Genomic DNA, 26090 nt, shown 5'->3' with positions numbered 1-26090 from the left:
CAGTATTGTTGTTTCATTGATTTCAGATTTACCCACCCCTAAACAACTCGCACAAACTAAAACAAACTCTGGTTTCTGTACACACCGGTCAAATGGTCTCTTCCTGTCTAGGTGGGCATTTCTTGACCAGAATAAACTGCAGCTTAGATAAGCCAAAGTCTGTCTCTGCGAGACCAGATCTCACTAGAAAAAATAACCCAAAAAACGAAGACAAAAAAAGCCCGAAGTAAGCGACTCAGTTCACTAAAATACACCGCACATTTGTGTGGGTTGATGGTGTTAATTGTTGTGTGGGATAGTAACTGTAAATGAACCATCAAAACTGGAAACCGTGACTTTACAGAAAAAAAGAACATAAAAGGTGCTTAAACTATGCAGACATGGCAACGGATTCTGACATCAAGTGTTCTGAATTTAGAAAATATAATTTGTGCAGAATGCATAATGTGGGGGCAGAGCCAGAGTACTGTTAATCATTCGACAATTGAATCCATTACCTCAGATGTGTTATACTGCATTATTACTCATCAACTTTTCAACCAGAATTTTTTTATACCAATGCCACAGAGCAATAATAAACTTGACGTGCAACCTAATTCACAGTAACAATGGTATCCACACAACATGCTATATCATGACCAGTTCTGAACCTTTTCTAACACAGACCCAAACTCGTTTCACATAATTCCAAAGTCTTATTAAGCATTTGGACCCAAACTTATAGTCACAGCTCATCCAGCTGCAATGCATTGCAACACAACAACCAGCTAACCTTCCTTATCACGTCAATATACAGTAGAGTCCATTTCCACATCAGATTAAACATTAAAAATAGTCATTGTGAGATAGTCATATTGTGACATAAAATAAGAAACAAAGTCATATTGTGAGATATTAAGTCACATTGTAACACTTATGAGATATAAAGTTGCAATTACGAAACAAAGTTACAATTAAGAGATATTGAGTTATTTAAATGTGCGTTTTACAATATTTTGATATAAAGTCACATTTTAAAATATTTAGTTGTGTTGAAAAGTCACAATTGTGAGATATAAAATTGAAATTATGAGAAACAAAGTCACAACTGACAGATATAGATAGTTGTGAGATATAAACCTTATTCGCCAGAGAATCAAGCGTGCTTCCATCTTTAGAATGTTGTGTTTTTTTCGGTAGCTCTGTATATTTCTATGGCATCGCTGTCGAAGAGTATTTAGCTGGTGAAGTGGATTTGCTTATTGTAGAGTTAGTTAAAGTTATGAACATTGTAATATTTGAAGCGGATGTCATAACAGATGTAAGTAGACCAGGAGGTTTTAAAAGCGGCGGTTCATTCATAAATCCGTAAGATCTTACATGTGGAAATGCAAACCTGAAGAGAGAACCGAACGAGCGCAGCGCTGAAAAGGGGCGGGGCTACATTAGATCTATAAAGTTGTGAGATATAAAGATGAAATTATGAGAAGCAGTCACAACTGGCAGATATAAAGTCAGATTTTGAGACATAAATATCATTGTGAGATGTAAAAGTTACAATTGTGAGATATAATCACATTTTACCATATAAAATATTTAGTTGTGATTAAAAAAATGCAATTGTGAGATATAAAGTCAGATTTTAAGATATAAAAGATAATTTGTGAGATATGAGTCACAATTACGAGAAATACAGTGGTAATTACAACATATAAAGTCACAATTTTATTATTCATTTTTTACCCTGAGGCAGAAACAAGCCTCCATACTTCAATATCCTCTCCTTCAAATCTAACTGCCCTCTCATCCTCCATTTCCCCTGCACTCATTCTCTTCCTCTCTCTATTTTCTACACTTGTCATCCTGCTATTATAGGAACCCTTTAGGTATCTCTCTCTCTCTCATTCACCACATTTCAAATTGTTGCCATTTCTGACGTCTATCTTTATAATAGGTCTACTTGCATTCACCCACAAAGCACATGCATGGTCAACAGGAGACAACACTTATGCGCCTCTGTCAAATCAAACCCCTGCCTGTTGCTGGGCACGATTGTTGTGTTTGTTTTGTTGACGTGCATTGAGGGATTACAGCTCTCAGAGGCCGACACATCCTCCCTCACGTGGGTCGACACTTCCACTCTCTGCTTGTGGACATCCTCTCTACCTCTCCACTGTCTTGTCGGAGAGTTCGGCTGTAAGTAGGTCAGCCTGTGTGTAAAAGCAGTAAGTGATGGGGATTTTGGGAGTATAATAAGGGACACAGCTCACAAGATGTTTAGTCTGGGTTAGGGGGACAAACTACACAGAAAAATGCGAATTTCACCCTTGCACGGTCGCTATTTCCAAATTCGTACCTTCTCTTTCAATTTTATCGCTCTGCTTGGTTTCAGAAGCACACACAAGGAACATTACGGCTGGGCTGTAGAACTGTGTGTGTGTGTGTGTGTGTGTGTGTGTGTGTGTGTGTGTGTGTGTGTGTGTGTGTGTGTGTGTGTGTGTGTGTGTGTGTGTGTGTGTGTGTGTGTGTGTGTGTGTGTGTGTGTGTGTGAAGGAGAGCAGTTAGACCTCACAACAGGAGCAATCTCCTGGTCTCATTCTAGGCTGAGAGAAAGAGAGATTGTCTGTGACGATAAAGATGAAATACACAGAATAGAGCAATAAAACCATTTGTTTACTTGTACAACTGCAGCCAGTTTAGCACTAAAACTGTGAACTGATGAAGCTGTGTGTAGCTTCTGTCCTTCTGCTATGGGTGTCATGGTGCAGTGGTTGAAGATCTGGGGTGGTAACCAAGGGGGTAATCCATCGACCGGAAGTTGAAGCCGGCCGGGTGCCGCCATGTTGTAGCAGAACTTCACTTGCGTTAGCATTTCCATTGACTCCCATTCATTTTGGCGTCACTTTGACAGCGAATAACTTTACATCTGAGGCGTTTAAAGACTCCATTTGTCCATTATTTATTTCTAAAGAAACACGACAATGTATAAAGCGCTCCATTACCTTCTATGTTACATTATGGCCCCGTAGAAACAGATTTAGTAAAAATAGGCTAACGATTGCGTCATAACCACTCGACTCTCTGTCGCGCTGTACAGAAATTACCGTACAGACAGGAGGAGAAGCTCGCAGGCAATCGGGGGGACGTCCCGTCAAGGGAGAAGCCCATAGATAATGAGTCCATAAAAGCAACGGAATACTTACTCCTGCTCACTCACGATAAAGGACTCTTTGCTCAAGTTCCCCGTCTCTGCAAGATTAACGTTGGCCATTTTCACGCACAGCTACTAGAAGATTAACGTCTGTCAGACAGGTTGCTCACGTCATCAAGCTTAGTTTGAGTCGGTTTGAGTCTGCGCGTCAGGAACGGAAGTGCTCAGAAATCGCTAAACATGGGCTTCAACTGTCTCAACTGAGTTCCAATGAGATGGCTCTGTCCACTTCTTATACTGTCTATGGTGGTAACCAAAAGGTTGGAGGTTCAAATCAGCATGCCAAGCTTTGATTCGCTAGCATGGTCCAATTAGCCTGTTCTATAGATGCCACACATCTTTCTCCATTGACAACCATTCAAAGAGTAGTTACACACATTCAAAGTCAAGTGTCACTACTATTATTGTTTATATTTGAACTTGAGCACAGTAGTCTTCAAACTTTTTAATGCCGGGGACACTCAAATATAATGACGGGATTATGATATAATGAAGGCATCCTCTTCCTAAAATATAAAAGCATCTACTTTTACACTGTGTGAGTAAAAATATTAACTGTTTTCTAATATTAATATAATATAAATTAAATGTTAAGTGTGGCATTATAAAGACAACATATTGTTTAAAAAATGTTTTTTGTATTAAAGGTGCATTGTGTAATATTTAGGAGGATCTGTAGACAGAAATGCAATATAATATACATAACTATGTTTTCAGTGGTGTATAAAGAACTTACTTAATGAACTGTTATGTTTTATTACCTTAGAATGAGCCATTTCTATCTGCAGAGGACACCGATGGGTCCCCTTACATTGAAATTTTGCGCCGATATGTTTCTACAGTAGCCCTAAACAGACAAAATACTACAGAGCGCGTTTCATCACTATGTTGTTCTTTGTGCAAAGAAGCTATAGCTAAAATCAGCGAATAAAACACTGAGACAATGATGAACAAGTAACAATAATATTCACAATAACATATCGTTTTACTGAATAATAAAGAAACATCATTTCTTAATTTATCTTTGTAAAGAAACCTTATTGCTTAACTGGCTACTCTCTGCTGTCGCAGACGATGACATCTTTTCCTGTCGGCCACCGTAACTTTTGTTGGTTGCAATTCGTAACCCCACCACTGGATACAAATCCCACACTGCACCTTAAAAGCAAATAATTAAAAATATTTAATGGAGAATATTACATTTTTTTTTATTAAATTGACAGCATTTTATTTTTTCTAACCCACTATTAATGTTAGATGTATAAACCTGAAAAAAATATTTTTAATACGACTGTATTTTTATTTCAATGATTTTTCATAGTTTTGGATTTTAGAAATTCCAATTTAAATTTTGTTATTGATTTAAAGAAAAATTGCATTAATTTTTTTATAGAATTTAAAACATTTATTTATTAATTTACCATAACATGTTAATTAAATACTTTTTTTTTGTCAATGGCATTAATTTTAACCCAAAAATACAATGTAAGAAAAAAATCTGTACAAAAAAACTACAACACAATTACCAGTACTTTTTCCGTTAAGTTTACGGATATTCCCGTCAACCCTAAAACACAACAAAATGAGGTGCGTAATTCAAAATAGGGTAAAATACCTGTGAAAAATCAATACAGAAAATTCCTGCATATTAGCACAGTGCCATATTTTTACAGACTGCACCGGTGGTTTTATATCTAACATCTAATTCAAATCAGCCTATATGTAACATGAAAACCTATAATATTTCCAGCTGATCATACAGGCACCATGATACTCTTGAAAAGATAAGCAGCAAATGTTTTGTTTTTCACCAAAATGTCCCCGGGGAGGGGTCCACACAGCCGAACACGGATTCCGACGGATTCTGAAGTTTCCCGCACTCTTAAGTTGATGCGATAACATCGGCTACAGTGGAAAATATGGAACATTCATGTGGCTGCATTCATGCAGGAAATTAAAATTCCAGAGTGATATTTTCTCTCCCTCACCCAAATCAGGGTGAGACGGGCTCTGTGTGTAGGAAAAACAATCGAGAGTGAGGAATGCCCTGAATGTTTCCTGAATCAGGAGACATGCTTAAATAATTCAAGAATTTCACCTACATTCCTGATGAACACATTTAGTCAAATGCAAGAGCGGGCAGGAATCGCAGCTCGTGTTAGAGCGATGTGGGGATGTTGGAGGAAGAGGAGGGAGGAACTGAACATCTGGAAAGCTGTGCAAAGAACAAGCTCTGTTGGAAGAGAATAGCTGGCCAGATAAGTGTGGATGATACAATAAATGGACAGACCAAGAGGAACTTATATATTGCATGTCAACATGGTTCAGTTGGCTATGTGCGAAGTTACATATTTTCGAAATCGACCTGTCAGTGGCATAAGAAAACCCTAAATAATATAGATAGATAGATAGATAGATAGATAGATAGATAGATAGATAGATAGATAGATAGATAGATAGATAGATAGATAGATAGATAGATAGATAGATAGATAGATAGATAGATAGATAGATAGATAGATAGATAGATAGATAGATAGATTTGTCAATGGTAGTGTATATTATATAAACCAACCCCCAAAATGAGATAAACAGATAAACATATAGACAGAATCAACAAAATGGCAGCAGTCAAAAATAAAATCAACAAGTTATTGCAGAAGATTCACAATCCAATCGAAACCTAATAGATTCAACACATTATAGAAGTTAAATGCAAACGCGGTTTTATGTTGTCTTGTTGAAACCATTGCTGCATTCATGTTGTGTCAGAATTACTGTAATTATGGGATGACAACTCTGAGACTCTGAGCTGGTCACATCCTCAGACTCAGAAATTATTCATTTCTATGGCAACTCTTACAGCGGCAAAGCAGACATATGCGCGGCTTTGTTCTCGAAGACATCAAAACGTAATCACTACGTGAATTCACTTCTAAAAATGTTGAAGAGTAAGCAAAGTGCAATATTGACTATAATTAAAGCAAATGTTTTTACCATTTGGAACCTCGTAACTATGGAATTTCTGACATTGTGAATGCAGCATCTGTCACGTGACCAGTCTGTGATGTCATGGTTTACTCAACAACAACACAAATCATAAATTGCAGCTAAAGAGACTGTGTACACAGTACACACTTAATATAATACAGTATATGGCAGAATTAGCATTTATGAATAACCAATATGTGATTTGATTGGCCTGCAGACACTGGGTTGTACTGTATGTGATCCATATCCTGTGTGTGTAAGGAGAGCGACTCATGCTGCTACACACCAGGCCTGCTCTCAAAATAGGCTCTCACCCACCGACTGGAGCATTAGCATTCCATGTGGGTAACAGCAGCACCTTCCGCCGGCACAGCCTGCCTCTCTCTCTCTCTCTCTCTCTCTCTCTCCATCTCTCACTTTTTCCCTCTCTTCTCATTCAAAATTTGTCTCACACAGCATTGTGAGTGAGGCTTTGATAACCTGACGTGCGAGTGTTTAAATACTGTCCTTAATCTCTCCTCACTCTTGCGTGTGTCTGTCTCAAGGCCACTTCCTCTGGATTGAGTACCAGCCTGTTTTTATTCATGCCTTGTTAGCTTGCTAAAGTCAAGGAGTCTTTAAGATAGATACCGTCTTATCTATCTTCCTTCTTATAAAGCAGTTTTAAGTGAGCTCATAATTGTGGATTCTCATTAAGCTGTATTGGAAATTTGTAATTGTAATTTTTCACTGCAAAATAAAAAAGGAGTATTTAAAACATAATATAATAATAGTATTTCTATTTTGCAGCACACCTGTAAAAAACACGATACTAAACTTTATGGCTGTCTTATTTTTAGCATTTTCATTAAATCGTTTGAAATTTTGTTAAACACAGGAAGCCAGGTGCCATATGTTGTGTTCCCAAATGCACATTAAGTGACCCAAACTCAGATCAGATGCAGAAATCGAGTTTGTGTAGAGTAAACTCTACTATGAATCGAGCTGCTCTGAGAAACTCAAAACACTCGATCATGAGCTGCTCACGTGTAAAAGAAGACATTGGCTCCGTCCGAAATGTAAAGGCATCAAGGCACGTCCTAATTCAATGTTAGCTTCTCTTCTTGTCTCATGAGATACCTTCATCTGATCGATTTTTGATGGCAGCATTGATATATCCTCCGATGCCTTTGATATCCCACAATCCTGTGCGTTTCATTCCGTGACAGTTGAGCTAAAAAATAAACACGGCGTCTGAAATTTGCTGTTTGTTATCAGTTTGGGTGTAGGCTAAATGTACTTTTTTTGGCCAGCGTTTTCACTGTTGATGTCATTTCTAGCTAGAAATGACTATTGTAGTAATTAAATATTCGCTTGTTCAAGTCATCTCGTATAGATCGTATTTACGAGTTGAACGCACTTGTCTTGAACGCCACCACAATGTCGTAAATACCAGTGGGGAGCTCGGGATTTTCTCTAAGCCCCGATCTTTCCGAGTTGTGGGCGTGTCACTGAGAAACATGGCGGAATACCACAATACTTAAATATTAGGCAGTAGCCATGTTTCCATTCACTTGTCAATCGAATTATCTGAAGTTCGGTAAAAAAACTCATGCAAATAAAGCTGGTGAAAGTGTGTTTCCATCAAACGGCTTTAAAGCGGATAAAAACCTGTGCGTAATGACGTCACATGCTGTTTTGCGATCAAATTGGTATATCGAATTGATTTGAGACATGTTAAGGTGTTTCCATTCATTTTCTCATCGAATTGCACAACATTCAAGCCAACATTTGCGAACAAAGTTTTACCAGGCAAAATGGATCGCACCATAATAACGTTTCCATCCGCGTTTATCGCATAAGCCGTATATCGATCAAGATAAAATTCGATGAGACCGATCGTATTTCATTTGAGTCGATATTCATGAAATTCAATCGAATTTTACTGTTTCCATAAGGCATTTTTCATTCGATATCACTTAATGCGGATAAAAACGTGTGGATGGAAACATAGCTAGTGATATTGTCAAGGTTTTCTATTTACAGCGCAGTTAAGCTAATTGCTTGCACAGAATATGATGGCATTATAATATAACAATGCAACATGTTGGATAAAGTTGGCAGTGGCTTCATAAATTAATTAAAAACATTAAAAAACAGAGTACATCTGAGAGTTTAAGAACCTTACTGTATTTTTGTGTAATTAATTAAGAGAAAGTACTTCGCCATCTTACTCCGACGAAAGTGACTTGAACGCGCCTGCCGTCATAAACACGACTTCCCACCTCGTACGTACGAACTTCCCAGGAGGACTTGAACGCACCAATAGTTATCACCAAAGCTCTCTCTATTTAGCTTTAGATCATTAAAATGTTACGCTGCCTCAGAAGTCTGTCCGAAATCAGCTTCGTGAGGTACTTTCGTGCGCAAACGCTGCCTGCAAAGTCATTGCCAAGAGTCATTGTGCTTCACTCTGAAACAAACAGCGCATATATTTATTTATTTATTTATTTAACCGCAGTCTTTGCGATTATCATGCTAAGCCATATAGCGTTTTCTGTTTTATTTTGATTAAACACGCAGCGACTAAAGTGCTAGTTAGAAGTTTTAAAAATCCTTAACCATGAGCAAGCACTAAATATTCCACAACAGTACTGCGTTTTTGAGATGGTTTGTGTTCAAGGTCCGCATATATATTAGTGAGGGTGAAGATCTGAATTTGAAACAGGAAAAGCAGCGGTAGAGCCAAAGTAAAGGCCGTAAGTCTAGTCTAGACGTGAGAACCGAACAAGAGGAAGAGAGGGGGTTTTGGACAGATGAAGAGAAAAGAGAGAAAGATGGCCGGGCAGCTGTTCTTTCCACAATGCTTCATCTGTTCATGGGCACCGGCTCATTTCTTCACACCCAAGAATGAACCTGAACCTGATCTCTCCTGGAATCAGCCACGGCTAACAGAAGAGCGCTAGGAATCTGAGTACTCAGCGTTCTCTTCGTCTCCCTCTCTCTCCATTGCTGATCCAATTACTTCAGCGATGGCCTTCTCGAAGGGCTAACAAAAGCCCTCTTGTTCTCAACTATCCCATGTTTTTAATCACCACTCGTGTTGAAATGAAGACTAATAATGTTTCTCATCCATAATTAGCATTTCAGAAGGGATTCCTCTGATTTGCAGTTCAACTGTGTGCTTTATGAGCTGTGTTGATGCTAACCGCTAAGGCCTACTGTTTTTAATGTAATGATCTGTTAGCATGGTGTTCTTAGCTGCGTCTGTTTACCGAGTGTGAATCAGCAAGGGTCTGTTTGTGGGGTGCGTTAGCATTGTTAAGCGAGGGTTTGCTAGCAAACCGTAATGGATTGGGTTAGCAGAGAGCATTAGGCTGGTGTATTTGTAGGGTTTGCTAGCAGGGTGTAATGACTTGTGTTAGCAAGGTGTAAAGCAACAGAGTAGTGATTAGAATGAAACAGGTTCTAAGTACAAAACAGGTACGAGCTATAGGCAAGTATTTCTGATGCAGCCTATATGTTTAACTAAAATGAACTGACACAAAAGAGTTGTTCACAAATCAAACTAAACCATTTGTGCTATGTTTTTGATTCCCTCAAATGCGTAGTGCTGTTTCACACAGGTTTTTTTTATGATCTCCATGTGACCGTGATGTTATAATAGATATACCCAGAAGCTCTTTGCGCTCTCAGAAGCAAGAAAACGTTGGGGAAAATCAAACATGGTTCACTTTAAAAGAGGGGAAAGGAATTTCTCCCAAAGAGACCTGTTAGGCCTTGGGCATTTACTATTTTCTCTGAAATCCTGTTGACAACGCTGTAAGTGTGGGACAGTACTCTAGCAGAAAAAGATTTAAGATTATAAAGAGGAAGTCAGTATAGCAAATGGTAGATTAATGAAATAGACTTCTTGCTCTCTAATACCTGTGCTTTCTGTCTTTAGTTGAACAGAACGTTTGTCCCCCAGCAGAGAGGAAATCCGTATGGGATATAAAAAGGGTGTAACGTGCCCCAAGGGTATCCTGACTGATGTCTTTGTGTGCGTGTTTAGCTTTTCATTTAAAAGACGCCCGGTGCCTCAATGTCACAAAACATCCACACGTTCGCACACATCTTGCCTTACTGAATTGCTCTCCGTTCCCCTGAGAAACGCTGAGTGATGTCATATCCTTTGAAGGCTAATGAATCCCTGAAAGTTCATCAAGCTGTTATTTAAATTATTTCCTGGCAGTGAATGTGGCAGAAAGGGTTGTCAATCATTTAGCGGTGTGGGATGATCCACTTTGACATGTCCCATCTCGTGTTTGGAATTAAGCGGATGGATCCATCATCTGTAATCAGAGCCCAGGTCTCGTGTGTGTGTGTGTGTGTGTGTGTAGGAAGCTCATCATGCGGCTTAAAAAGGCATCGCTCATTTCGCAACAAGCGAAACTGACTTTAGAAAGAAGGTGAGATACAAAGAGAAAAGACTAGGAACATTTTACTAATTCCCTTTTGCATGATGGGATACATGTACATGAACCATTTGTTGTGTCTCTGTTCCACACATAAGTGTACCGTGGTGTTACCATGGACATCATACTATTATAATGCCATGTTTTTTAATGTACTATGGCAGTACTATGGTACAGAGACGGTAATACTATGGTACTTTGAAACATACCATGGTATATAAATTAATGTACTATGGTATTTACATGATACTCCAAGGTACTTTTAAGGTGGTCCTACTATGGTAAATAGTAAAAAAAAAATAATAATAAAAAATAGGGTGGTACCTTGGTGAATTTTTGAAGGGTTTACTGTCGTAAAACCAAAATATTCTTTGAAGAACTATGCAAATAAATAGGGTAATCATTCAGTACCATGGTATCAGTGTTCTATAGTATTACCATGTTTTATTGGACATTTACCATGGTAATCACATGTGGTCCTTTTAGTAAATTAGAGTACCATATAAATAAATATCATGGAACATATGCATATAATCCTTCATTACCATGGTATTACAATGTTGTTGTTTTTTACATTTACCATTGAGTACCATGTAAATACCATGGTATATGAATATGGTAATCATTCAGTACCACTGTATATATCAAAGTACTATGGCATTCAAATGTTTTATTCTTTTCATGTCCGTTTTTGTTTTCCCTCACTTTGCTTTTCTTCTCTTTTTGATGAGTGAACTTGCCTTTCAGCTGCCTGCTAATTAATCAGGGTCTCTGGTCTTACATAAGAGATGTGATGGTTCAAACACAGCTGTTCCTGATTGAACTTCAGCAGGAGCATCTTAGGAGAAGTGAGCCTGAGCTCGAGTCGGCTGATGCTGTATGACACGCACACTTCACTCCACTCCACACATCACCAGATCTACCCCCCACTGGTTTTATCCTTCTCTCTGTAGAGGGAGCAAAAATTCAAATACATGTTTATATTTTATGTAAAAAGCAGACATGTGCTCTTGCAGTCTTGTGGACCACATGCTTGTTGTCCACTAAGTCCACAAGTCAGTAGGGTGTCCCTTTTGTCATTTTAGGTTTCCGAAGGGTGCTTGCGAGCGCACTAAAGCGAGATCCACAGCATACTAGTCAAAGTGGCATTACGTCACGAAAGTGTAGGAAAACTGTGAGGACTTAGGGTTCCATTTGGGACAGGGCCTTGCTATGTGGTTACTGGGCAGATACACCCTGCCTTAAAGGGATAGTTCACCCAAAAATCTTATCATTTACATTCAAAACTCATAGGACTTTGTTTCTTCTATTCGTTTATAGGGTATTTGTTTGTTTTGATTCACTGAAAAGAACTGGCTCATAAGAATCATTTGTTCATTTTGATTAACATTTGTTCATTTTGAGATATTTGTTTGTTCATTTGTGAATCAAACTACAATGATTGCACTTCCTGATTTTGTTTCTGATTCACTAAAACGAACCGGCTCATAGGGGCTATTCAGTCACAAATCAAACTACACTGGCCGTGATGTGTGTTTTTGATTCACAAATTGACTGATGAGAGTCACTTGCTTTATTTTTTATTCATATCTTTGTCTCACACTCTAGTCTGTTTTTGAGTCATTGAAACGAATCTGCTCATAAGAGTCATTTGTTCACAAATCAAACTACACTTGCCGTGATATGTGTTTTTGATTCACAAATTGACTGATAAGAGTCATTTGTTCGGGAATTATACTGATCTTGCTTTATTTTTTTATTTATACTGTCTCGCACTCGTCTGTTTTTGAGTCATTGAAACGAATCGGCTCATAAGAGTCATTTGTTCACAAATCAAACTACACTTGCCGTGCTGTGTGCTTTTAATTCTCAAATGAACTCTTAACAAATATACCGGTTTTGTGCTATGATTTTGATAAATTTTTCTATCCAGGTTTTACCCTTTATCCCCGTGGATAGATCATAAATGAACTAAATTTTACATTTTATAAAACATTATTGTTTAAAACAGTCATGTTTTGCCATTTTTGGGCTGGCCCAGGAGTTGATTAGCAGTTGAGTGGTTGTTAGCATTTTGCTATGTGGTTGCTGGGTGGATACACTCTGCCTTAAAGGGACAATTCACCCAAAATGTCATCATTTACTCACCTTCATGTCATTTAAAATCCATAGGGCTGATTTCTTTTTGACTGAACTATCCCTTTATTACAAAAGAGCTCACCCAAGTCTCAAATTTCTCCTTAAAAGTCTAAGATCTGAAATGCCATTCACGTCCGTAGCATAAACGGTGAATTTATGCTACAAAGTTTTGAAAAACTGATCGCTCTAATTTCAGACAGTTCAGTTACAGTGAGGCCCACTTTCTATCATACTACAAAGTCTCTCTCGATTACATTCTACACCACCCCGTTAATAAATTCTTAAAACTCATAAATTCTTAAAAACGCTTCTGTGTGATGTATACAGTTTGTTTCCTTCTAAAATCCTACCAAACTAATATTTCCCTTTGATGACAGAAATGTAACTGGTCTCATGTGTTTTGTTCGCTCAGTAGCATTTGGTCAACTGTGTATTTTGGCGTGTTTTGCAGCCATCGGCTTTGATGCCGCCGAATTCTCCGGGGCAACGTTCCGTGCGCTGAAATAGACGAAATATCCGGGAATGCAAAACGCATCATTTGAACTGCTTCTTTAAATAAAACACAAGTTGACTGAATAAAAATGTGTCATAATCATTTGTTTCAGCAGATAAAAGAGAGCGAGTCAGAACTGAAGGAGAAGAGAAAGGATGAACAGCTGATGTGGCGTTTTCCATCGCATAACGTCTGCCTTACTTTAGTGTTTGGACTGTTTTCTGGCCCGTGGCGTAAAGTCCCACTTCCAAAGCTTCTTGGGGCGAGCAGGGTGGGGTTTTCCATTTGTGCACAGAGGGAAGATGCTCAGCGTGGATGTTTGATGTGAGTAGGGTTGCCACCTGTCCCGGTTTTACCGGGATTGTCCTTCTTTTTAATAACCTGTCCCGGGAAATTTACGCACTCTCCCGGGACACTGAATGTCCCGGTTTTCAAAGGGCTACGTGAATATGTATGTTCAAACTGTGTAGCGCGCGCAACGGCAGAGAGGGAGAGAGCGAGAGACCTTGCGTGTGTGTGCTAGTGTGAGTCGAGTCTGCCTCAAGAAGCGCATAAGAAGCGCATGTAATCGGAGTGTGGAGCGCGCTTGCTGCACGAGGCGCGGGCGCGAGCACTTCCGTTTTTCTATCAACAGTGGAAACAACTTAAAATAGGCCTACTACTCTATCATTTCTGGTCATAGAAAATAAACATCATTCGCAACAATACATCATTCGCAACTACTTTTATTTGTGTAAACTCACAATAACAAGAAAACGTTGTGCTTTTGTAAAATAAAATAAAACAATCAGTCGCGCTCTTTTATGGTCTCCGTGAACTGGATCGCGTCTCAAAATAAACAAGCCCATAGGCTAAAGCTTGAAATGTCCACTTTTAAACGAACAAATTCGAATCAAAAGAAAATACAGTCTGATTATGTAATCCATATGAATTTCTTATCTAAAGGCGCATCTGCTTTACAGCGGAGATGGAGATATGTTGCAGCCGATTTAGAAAATACTAGTTTATTAATAAACAATTAAAATGCCTCGTTACTTTTTCAGAAACATTTATAATAGCCTATAAATCATCTATAGCCTTAGAAATATAGTGTTTGGCCTTAGAAAACCATTTTATCCATATAATTTGTGAATATTTTAAATGCTTAATAAAGGGGCAAAAAAAAATCATGAACAAAAATCTGAAAATACGCGAATATAGGATATATTTTTGCGCAGCATTCGGTGTATAGGCCTACAGTTAAAATTTAAATTTTGGTGTTCAACCGTTCATTTTTGGTCTTCAAACACCCCCCCCCCAGTTGGGCGGGTAATCGATATGTCCCGGTTTTTTATCAGACATAGGTGGCAACCCTAGATGTGAGGGTGTGTAGTGGCAGCGTTCATACTGTAATGAATCCCGGCAGTAGCTGTGGTTACTCTGGATGAGTTATTCTGGAGTGGAAACAGAGATGGATAACAATTACGCACACAAACAACCACACGCACACATACAGACTGCAGCTTTGATTTTGACATATCATTATGTGCTCTGACACATACAGTCTTTGCTGTGAACTTAGTGGCATTTTCTTTCTTTTAGAACGTATACAGTTCTCATGATTCTCATGTGTTATATATTAATAATTAGATCCTCATTATTACTGCTTAAAGGTGTAGTAAGTGATTTTTGCAGACAGCAAACTTGTAGCCAATCAGCATTAGGGGGCGTGTCCACTCATAATGGGGGAGGATAGAGAGTGAGCAAAAGGGAGATTTGAAGAAAGTCTAGAAAGAGAGATGGCTGAGAGATATTACAAAAGAGAAAAGCTCCGAGGAATATCACTGGAAAAAGAAGGGAAATGATCAGCTTTAGGAGCCGTGTTAATATTAGAAAAGCTTCCCAGCGCTGGAGAGACCTGAACGAGAAGGCCTGAAAACGGACGATGAGGTTGCGTTGTTTCTGTTCCATACATGAGTAACACTGGTTATGAGTGTCATTGTTTGTCTGGAGCTGCTGTTATGACTAACAACAAACTCTTGCTTGTATTCTCTTGGGTATTGTATGTTCATTTTTTTGTGCTTCCTTGTTTTTCGTTCGTCATCTTCACTCTTTTTTGTGCGAAACACTATTTTGCTTCGCTTCAGCAATGATAAAGAGACATCCATTGCATTGCGTGTTCATGCATTTTGGGGGCGGAGCAATGAAGAGAGGGGTGTGTTTGTTGGGGTTGATTTCAAATATCAACAGAAATTGCATAATTGATTGGTTCCTGAAAAGTTTTTTTTTTTTACATATCAGCCAGGTTGCTGAATGTTGTAGATTCATAAAAAAGAAAAGCCAAACCATTTGTGCTGTGTTTTTTTCCCCCTTCAAATTAATCGAGCCATTTGTTTGAGAATCGGGCCATCTTGATATCTTGATATATGTTTTTGGTTTACTATAACGAACCGGCTGATTCAGAGTCACTGATTCAGGAATCAGACTTTATCGATGTTAGCAACTCTAACAAGTGACTTCAGAGAGTTTTAACAGCAGTTTTAAAGATTCAGTTCTTTTATCTGAAAGTTATTCCATCAATTTTACAGTAATTGGAATGGTTTTATGTATTTATTTTGTGTGTATAGGGAACGACCTCTTCCTGGTGGCGGTACATGAGCTGGGACATGCGTTAGGCCTGGAGCACTCCAACGACCCCACTGCCATCATGGCCCCCTTCTACCAGTACATGGACACAGAGAACTTCAGACTGCCACACGACGATCTGCAGGGCATCCAGAAGATCTACGGTAACATTCACACAGAACACAGTAAATTCACAACATTCCTTTTCTCAACAAACACGCACTAGCTACATATTAAACCTCAGTGTGTAGCTCAAATCAGATCCACTTTCCTGAATCCCATCCAACATCCAAATGGCTCATTAGAGTCGTTCATTTGTGAATCAAACCACAAAATCTTGACTCGTGAGAGTCGTTTGAGTCAACAACTCATGAGAGCCGTTTGTTGCTGCGTCCAAAATCGCGTACTAACTAGGTACTACATTTGAATTAGAATTTACTTCGCGACCGTTAAACATGTATGCTCTATATAGTATGAATATGGGTAGTATGAATGAAATCAGGACATACTACATCCGCCATGTTGTCACTGTCATGCGACCTACCAGTGTCAGTTGTGTCGTTCACTGCCCCCCCTTTTCGAATTATTCGATTTCGGATGCAGCTTGTGTGTTTTTGATATACAAATTGACTCATAAGAGTCATTTAATCGCTGCTGTATGTTTTTGATTCATCTCGCTATACCGCACTGGTTTTATCCTCTTTTCCTGTGGAGAGAGCATAAATGAACTACATTTTTAAGTGGTGTTTTGCCCATAATGTGCCCAAAATGTCATCTTTTTCTATGTTTATGATTCATCTCTCTATCTGGTTTTATTTATTTTTCTGTGGAGAGAATATAAATGAACTACATTTTTACATTTTATTAAAAAATATGTAAGAGGTGTTTTGCAGATTTTGAGGTGACTAAAGTTGTTGGGTGGGTTGCATGTAGCCTTAAAGAGACAGTTCACCCCAAAAATGAAAATTCTGTCATCATTTACTCACCCTCATGTCATTCCAAACCAGTAGGACACACTTTCATCATAAAATGTCAAATCTAGTGCCTTATATTTCCCTCTGTTCCTCCACACCAATCCAGAATAACTCTTTCCTGGATCCCATTCAACATCCGTCCCTTCGGTCTTCCTCTTTCATCCTTCCGACACAGGAAGAGACCGGAGAGGGTGGAGATACTCGCACATCTTATGTATCACGCACACATTCCCAACCATGTTCTCTCAATATCCCTCACTCTCACCAGAGCAGATCTCTATCTCTCTCTATCTGTCTGTGTTGTCCGCCCTGTGTTGTGTAACATGAAGGGCTGTAATCCTCGCTCTATTTCAGGAGATTTGGTTTCAGACAGTCACTCCTCTCTGTGGTCCTGTGGGTCGTTCACATCTCCAGAGGGGTAATCCTGTCAGGCCGCCCTCCTGCCTGATTCATACTTAAAATCATTCATTATTTTCTCTATTTAATCACCTATCCTTTCATTCTCACAGAGGATTTCTTGACCTCTCGATCCGTCGGCTCTTAGCGTTCTGTCGCTCTTCCAAAAATCTGACGTCTCAGTTCATTGTGCTAACAGCTTGAACTCTTCAGCGCGGGTCAGCTGTGATAATGAGTCCGCAGATAATCGACGTGTATGCTGGACTATAACTGATGCGAGAGCACATTATTACACCAACACTCCAGATGAATATTATAAAACCAATTATTCTGTCAACTATATTATCTAGCTTATTAGCTAGCTTATAGCTTATATTTTTAAAATAATAGCATACAATAAAAATACATATATATCCAATCATAAATGTTATATATTAATACAATGCATGATAAATATGTGAAAAATATATACACTTAAAAAAAATATTTATATTTATTAAATATTTTATTTAGATTTAAATCAAAGTAAATGTATTATTTAATAATAAAATATAAATCCATTTGAGACATTAATTAAAATCTAATCTTTTTAAAGTTTTGTATTTATTTTTAATGTTAAAAACAATTGAACAATTTATATTTTACAGTGAATATAAATAATAAAATATAATTAAGCATAAAATATATTATAAAAATATATAAATGAATTATTTTAAAATATAACATTTATAATAATATTATTCATTTTTTTCAAAGTAATTATATTTATTATTATTCATATTTTTTTTTACAAAAAGTTATTTAGTGAATCATATAGATTTTATTATTTATTTAATTTATTTATTATTTATTAAATATTTGTTATACGTCTTTATAAAAGCGACTACAGACTACAATATGCTAAATAAACTAATAGCAGTGTTCAGTGAGTCAGGGGTATTTGTACACATGGCATTTAGCCTTTAAAACTTTTATAAAAACCATATCATGATAAAACAAACACAATATTCAATGAATCATTAAATATATTATTGTTTTTAGTTTTTTATCATATTAGCCTTAATTCTTTTTCATTTATTTATTTAGTTATTTATTTTATTTAATTTTATTTTTAAATTTAATTTATTATTTTTTTGGAATTTTTTTGGGGGGAATTTATTTTTATTTTTATTATTATTATTTATTATTATTATTATTACTATTTAGTTCATTTTTATCATGTCTGTTGTATCTGTAAGATTTTCTTCTGTTAAGTTATTTCCACTTACACACCCAGTAATACATGCACACACACACACACACACACACACACACACGTTTATGTATGTTATTTTCATGTTTACATGTTAATGTCTATGTATGAGACCTTTATCTTTTTTGTTGTCATAATATAATTAAAAAAATATATATATATATATATATATATATATATATATATTATTGTTAATAATTCCAGCAAGTAATATAGTACATTAGCAAGCCATGACAAGCAACATGGCACATTAATATAGTTTAGAGCCTAAATACTTCTTAGTATGAGACCAAATTGTGTTGTTTATAAGGAGGTTTTTGGCTACAAACACCCTTAATTATGACAAAAAAATCACAAAAAAAGAAAAAATTTGTGTTTAATGACCCTCATCTCTCTCTCTCTCTCTCTCTCTCTCTCTCTTCAGGACCTCCAGATAAACTTCCTCAGCCCACGAGACCTCTACCCACGATCCCACCCGTCCGCTCGCACCCTCCCGTAGATCCACGCAAAAACGACAGGCAGACGCGGCCTCCCCGAATACCGACCGGCGACAAACCAGCGCACCCGAACGCTAAGCCAGACATCTGTGACGGCGGCTTCAACACGCTTGCCATCCTCAGGAGGGAGATGTTCGTGTTTAAGGTAAGCAAACGAATGAGACATACAGTATCTGTCTGAAACGCTCCAAACATACACACAGATTCTTAATGACTACATGAAATGATCTCATTTCAAGCTTATGGTCTCATAACTGCTGCTTCAACACTGTGTTTAGAGCGCTGGCAGCCTCAGCTGACAAACACACACACACACACGTGGCGGCCGCAGGAAACGTTTCAGTGTGTGGGTGTTTTCTCTTTGTTCTCTTGAGCTTGTGCTGAAGGAAAGTGACCTATTAGTCAGAGCCAATGAGCTTTTCTTTGCTCGCTGAACCTGAGAGCTGCCTTCAATGAATCCTTAAAGCTCTAGTGTGATAGTTCAGTGTATCAAAAGAGCTGAGCGTTAGCAATCACTGTGTGGATGACAGGGTGTGGATTATCAGGCTCTGACCCTACTAATGAAAGCTTGAACCTCACCAGTGGAAAGAGAGAAAGGGAAGCTCATGGAAAGCAGATCAACTAAACTGTTTAGTTCTACATACGATATAGGGAACAGCATTTTCCAATAACGTCATGCAATTACATACCATAATCACATGTTAATCAGAGTACAAAAGTAACCATAGGAACAGAAGGCTACGCGAGTGTTGTTCTTTAGGAGCAGTATTGAAGTACATCGACAAAACATTAGTATTAATAATATTTATAGATTTGTTAAAGATTTGCATCACTATCATATTGCCATGTCATTGTCATGATTTTTTTTTTTTATGAAATTACTACAGGATACATTAAATTGATTAAAAGTGACAGTAAAAGACATTTAACTTGGTGATAAAAAGTTGAACTTTCTTTCTTTCTTGAACTTTCTATTCTTTAAAGAATCATGAGAAAGTATCACGTTTCCACACAAAAAAGTAAGCAGAACAACTGATTTTAAACTTAACGTAATAATAAGAAATGTTTCTTGAGCAGCAAATCTTCATATTAGAATGATTTCTGAAGGATCACGTGACACTGAAGACTGGAGGAATGATGCTGAAAATACAGCTCAAGTCACATGAATAAATTATAGAATAAAATAGTTTACTTTTGAATGGTAAATAAATACATACATTTTTTACATAATGTTTTACTGTGTGTGTGTATATATATATATATATGCACACTACAATATAAATGTAATACACTTTTATGTATAAAATATATATACGTAATATGAAATCTTTTTTAGAATATAAGATCTTTTTTTACTTGTAGCTCATGTTCTCAGTAGGCTTTCAGAAAGGTGATGACTCCAAAATCCATGACTGTCAAAGTCTATAAACTGAAATCAGAACAAACAAAGAGAAGTTACGAATTGATGTCCACTAACTGGGCAAAAGGGGCAAAAGAGGTTTGCAGAACATAAAACTTTAACAGATTAACAATAGAAACTCTTTTGAAAATGTTGATTCTCTCTGAAAGTATAGCATCCCATCTCACCACCGGATCTTGAGGAGATGCATATGAATAGAGACTGAACCCAATAGTTCTCTGATCTGTGTACGTCTCTAAAGGCCAAAGCAAAGATGTGCTCTCACTTAACACACAGCCAGTGTTTTTGTTGTGTGTGTATTTTTCTCTGTTTAAAAATAGATGGAATTCATTTGTCAGGACTTTACAGACAGTTTCTTTTTTTTCTGAATAGCCAAACTCACACTGACGTGTAGATTTATTCAACTTGTAGAGGATTTTTTGTTGGGATCTAATCTTGTCACTTGGTCTCCACTCCCAGTTCCACAGCAGACGCCTCTGGGAAAACTAAATCTATCATGAATGCTGTTACATTTCCTCACTCAGTCGCTCGCTCTCTCGCATGCTGGAGTAGTCTATCATCGCGGTTAGACAATAACACAAACATATTTCTGTGCTGTAAAACGCTCAAAGTCTGCCATCTAAGCTCTGAGGTGTATCCACAGTAATATCTGTGTCAGCTTCCACACGGTTGTGGACGGAAGACCTGATTGGCTGAAAGATGAGGAGGTCGACAATATATTTAACTGTAGACAACAGAAATACACTGACAGACCTATAATCATCAGCAAAAATTTGATACCTGATCATTTCTTCCAACCACTTGAAAACAATTACTAGGTCAATATAATAATATATAATTAATCTAAAAAAAAAAGTATATGCTGACTAATTAATCATATTTATTTGCTGAGAAAATCCAAATGAAAATGATTCAAATGCATTATTTTGGTGATTAAATATCTTAATAGACTAAATGTGTTTAGTATCGGTATTATAATCAAGTAGATTTTCTTGTTTGACCTTTTTAAATAATGCAATACAAATAATATATATTAAATATTCAATTGTATGATAAATATATGAATAAATAAATAAATACATTTTATAAAAAAAATACAATAGAAATATAATATTTAATAAACGTGTATTTCTTAAATCTTAAAAATAAGCTTTTTAAATGTCAAAGTGAAAGTCTGTACACTAAAGTCTATCAAATAATGCACTAAAAAATAAATATTAATAATAAATATTATATAATGCATGATAAATATATGAATAAATGCATACAATATTTCATATATTTTTATTTACTTATAATATACAATATAAATATATTTAATAAGCTTTTATTTCTTACATTTTAAAAAGAAGCTCAAAATGAAAGTCTATAAAATAATGCAATAAAATATATATATATATATATAAAATAAATTATATAATGCATGATAAATATATGAATAAATGCATACAATATTTTATATATTTTATATTTTTATTTACTTATAATAAATATACAATACAAATATATTTAATAAGCTTTTATTTCTTATATTTTAAAAAGAAGCTCAAAATGAAAGTCTATAAAATAATGCAATAAAAAAATATATATATGTAAAATAAAATAAAAGTATATAATGCATGACAATATATGTATATATAAAATAAATTGTATATTTTATTTATTATAAATATACAATAAAAAACAAATTGAATAAGCTTTTTTAAATGTCAAAATTAAAGTCTATAAACCCTGTACGTACAATCTCTGCCAATGTAAATAAAAGCACACTTTGTTCTCTATCATTTCTCCAGTAATATAAACAGTTCCCTCCTCCACTCTCTCTCTCTCTCTCTCTCTCTCTCTCTCTCTCTCTCTCTCTCTACTGACTGCTCGTCTCCTGAGCGCTGGTGTTTGATGCGGTTTCAGTCTGTGCCCGGTGACAGATCTCTTCCGTCCAGTCTCCAGTCCTGTGAGGAGAGTTTCACAGTCCGGCGAAGGATCTGTAGACTGTGAAACAGTGAGCGGCAGAGAGATAGTGGCCGATCTCCCAGCAGCGAGCTCTCAACCTGCCCAGCAACACACTGCTTGTGGCGCTTTCATCTCTCATCCCTCCATCTCCCTGCACGCAGCCCTGTGTTCAGTATTGGCTGGTTGTTACGGTGGGCTTAATTTGAACAGGCTAAACCTCACGCGCCACACGAGCGTGGAATCCGTATTCACATCCTCATGCTGAGCTCTTGTAACGTACGCTTTCGTCCTGAAAAATCAGACAAATTAAAATATTAGTGAAATCAAATAAAGTTTCAGTGATCGATTTCCCTAGGGTTACGAAATATGAGACATTTAAAGATCTGCCTTCAACAATTCTGGGCCCTTAATCATTCCATTATCAATTAAAGACAATTTGAATAAGATAGTACACTGATTTAATTCTGTCATTACTGTAGTTTTGCACGCTCATATTGTTTCAAACTTATATATTTAATATCAAACTTATATCATAACTTAAACACAATTTCCCCCAAGGACTCTAGACTAAACCAATCTGATTTCACAAGAAGTTCCGAGCCTCGGATCCTAATAATTGAACAGCGTGTGCTTCAATTTCTCCAATCCTTCCGCAGCTTCATGTACTACAACATTATATTTAACATTTCACTCCTCCATGTTACACAGATAAATTCAAGATATTTTAAATTGAAGACAGCTTGTACCAGATAATGGTCTCTCTGAGAGTGACTGTTCCTAAAAATGAGGTACGGAGGGTCATAAGGCACTCTTTCTTGCAGAATAAAACAGAATTCATTTTTGGTCGGTGACCCATTTTTTAAGCTCCAAAATTCATGCGACCCCTCATTTTAAGCCTACATTTTAAAACCCTCACAGATGCAATATACTGTACAGAACTGCCAAAATGTTTTACTATTAAGAATTTTTATTGTTATTAAGTAACAAGAACTATAACAAATAATTCGGGCAGCCCTTAATTAATAAGAAAGGCTGAAAACCTCTAGAAGACTAACTTAAAGTCACCATGAAATCAAAAATGACGATTCATATTATAAAGGATTTATCTGTGCACATCAATCATTTTATTAAATTCACGTGCCCTTGTAATCTTCAATCAAAATAACTAATTGCAGCGAACATCTCTTCTCTTCTCTTCTCTGATGATGTGTTCAGTAGGGCGAGGGCGGGGCAACCTGTCACTCACATGAGATCGACCAATAGCAAACCACAACCATCCAATCAACTCCCAACAGTCAAAATCAAGTCCAGCCCTACATTTTTTCTTGTTCCAGAAGCCGTTTCACTCAGATATATGTCAAAATAGGGAAGAAAAGGCTATCACAACTTCTATTTCATGCCGACACTAAATATTTAGTGTTTTAATTCTGAAGCTACTGTATACGCAGTGTGTCCCGTAGCCTGTCATTTCTCACTCCTTCCGGCTGTATGGAGCTGAACACACACACAACAGTGTGTCTTCTCTCGTAGCCAAACAATAATGAAACGCAGATGAATGTGGTGCCTCCAGGGAGGCATAGGTCACTGTTGTCTGTGTGGGCCTTCCTGTGATTACATAGTGCCATGCAGTTAAATGTGTTTGTCTTTCTCTGGTTTTGTGATAGAAGAGAAGGATGAGAAAAAGTAGGAGTTTATATAGAAGCAAAGAAAAAAGTGACTTTGTGCCACAATGCTGTCTTTGTGTTCTGCGCAGTTGCTAATGTGAAGTGAAATGAAGGCCTCTGTGTTTAACCCATCCAAGTTAGAGCACACACATTAGGAGGAGTGAGTAGTACACACACACACTGCAATGTGTGCATGTTGGTATGTGATTGCTAGATTGCTAGCTATCATTCAAGTCTATAGCACAAACAGTATGTGACAAGTTACACACCAAAGTTTCATTTGGGTTTGTCCAAATCCCCAACCCAAACTACGAGCCAAAGCATCAGTGATATCTGATTAGTAAACACCACTAATGACCAAAATGCCTTTGATTAGTATCTGTACAATACATTTTCAGTTACAGTATTTTCTCCAAGGACACAGAATACTACTTTCACTCCCTAAAGACTCCTGCTGACTGCTGTGGGCGGATGGCAGAGTGTTTGTGCAGTCGCGTATAGTGTCAGATAATGGAAAAGAAAATGATTACACATTCATAGTATCATTAGAGATACACACTTTTCACACTCTCTCTAGTTTAAAGAGCACTATATAGGCTATTCATCCACCACAAGTCATGCATTTCCAGCTCAAAATCATTTCCATCACATCCCAAATGATGTATTGCGTTTAATATAGTGATGGAAATGATATTTATATACATTTTTGAATAAAATAGCCATATTTTTCATCTTGCTTTGTTTGGGTCAATTTCATAGCAAGCACTCCATGCATCCTAAATACACAAAATTAAATAATATTTTTACACTTTTGCATAGAATCACAGCTTGATTGGAAATGATGAACAGTAAAAAAAATATTTAATTACCAAGTATACAGTCCTTTGGTCGGTGTGTAAATGACAATTCGAGGAATATTATGCAGGAATATTATTTTTGAAATGTTTTTCATTTAAGTTAAGCTGAAATTTAGTAAAAAAAATATAAATAACTATGTTAATTAAAAAATGTTGTCTTTCCAACTAGCTGAAATAAAAAATATATAAATAAAATGACTAAAACTAAAATAAAAACAAAGCTACATTAAATAGAAATACTTACAAAATAAAAGAAAAAACTAAAATGACAAAAACACTTAACAAAATGACTAAAATATGAACTCAAATTAAAAATATAACATTAAATGCTCATTTATACTAGAATAGTGTTTAAATATAATACTACAAGTACAACAACACTAGTACACGATTTTTGTGAGAGGGAACAAGTGGAATCAAAGTAGTGGGGCAAAATCTGAAGAACGCCATCTCTGTAATGGAGTAGAAACTACTGTGAGCGAGGAACATGATTCACCGGCTGAAGAAGTGTCATCTGGGTCTCACTGCAGAGACACTCAGCTTTAGAGAGACTGATGGTCAAACGCCATGCTTCAATTTGCTACAAAAAGATTAGTCAGGAGAAGCAAATCTGTGCTTGAAGAATAATGGAGGTGTCATTCTCGAACCATTTGTTATGCTCAAGCTTGCTGTTAAATTGTATTCTGAGAGATACAGCAAAGTATCTCAGAAATTCTCATATAAAAAGCTGCTATCGGTGTGACGTTGGTCAATATCATGTTCCAGCTGCGCTACACTACACAAAATAATTATGTTCAGCAGAAGGGAAAAATCATAGAGCTTTGAAACGAACAGAGATGAAAAGCTTGGCAGAAAATGCTACTCGTTTATCCAGTTTATAATATAACAATATTATAAATGTATAATAATATTATATTTTATGTAAATTATTTACACACACACACATATACACTCACCGGCCACTTTATTAGGTACACCTGTCCAACTGCTCGTTAACACTTAATTTCTAAGCAGCCAATCACATGGCGGCAACTCAGTGCATTTAGGCATGTAGACATGGTCAAGACAATCTCCTGCAGTTCAAACCGAGCATCAGTATGGGGAAGAAAGTTGATTTGAGTGACTTTGAACGTGGCATGATTGTTGGTGCCAGAAGGGCTGGTCTGAGTATTTCAGAAACTGCTAATCTACTGGGATTTTCACGCACAACCATCTCTAGGGTTTACA

The 26090-nt window shown here is 36.8% G+C and overlaps 1 protein-coding gene across 1 annotated transcript in view; it reads left to right on the top strand.

Annotated features, from left to right (window-relative positions):
- LOC130084082 (matrix metalloproteinase-16-like) overlaps nucleotides 1-26090 on the top strand; it is a 62853-nt gene that overhangs the window by 23995 nt on the left and 12768 nt on the right. The window contains exons 5-6 of the mRNA XM_056249247.1: nucleotides 15856-16017; nucleotides 18900-19117. Of these exons, the coding sequence (XP_056105222.1) occupies nucleotides 15856-16017; nucleotides 18900-19117 (380 nt within the window). The remainder of the gene's footprint in view (nucleotides 1-15855; nucleotides 16018-18899; nucleotides 19118-26090) is intronic.

This window comes from Rhinichthys klamathensis, unplaced genomic scaffold (assembly GCF_029890125.1).
Source record: "Rhinichthys klamathensis goyatoka isolate OS25496 unplaced genomic scaffold, OSU_Roscu_1.1 h1tg000059l_1, whole genome shotgun sequence".
Taxonomy (NCBI): Eukaryota; Metazoa; Chordata; class Actinopteri; order Cypriniformes; family Leuciscidae; genus Rhinichthys; species Rhinichthys klamathensis.
Note: the sequence above shows the minus strand (reverse complement) of the source record. Positions and strands in the feature narration are given on the sequence as shown.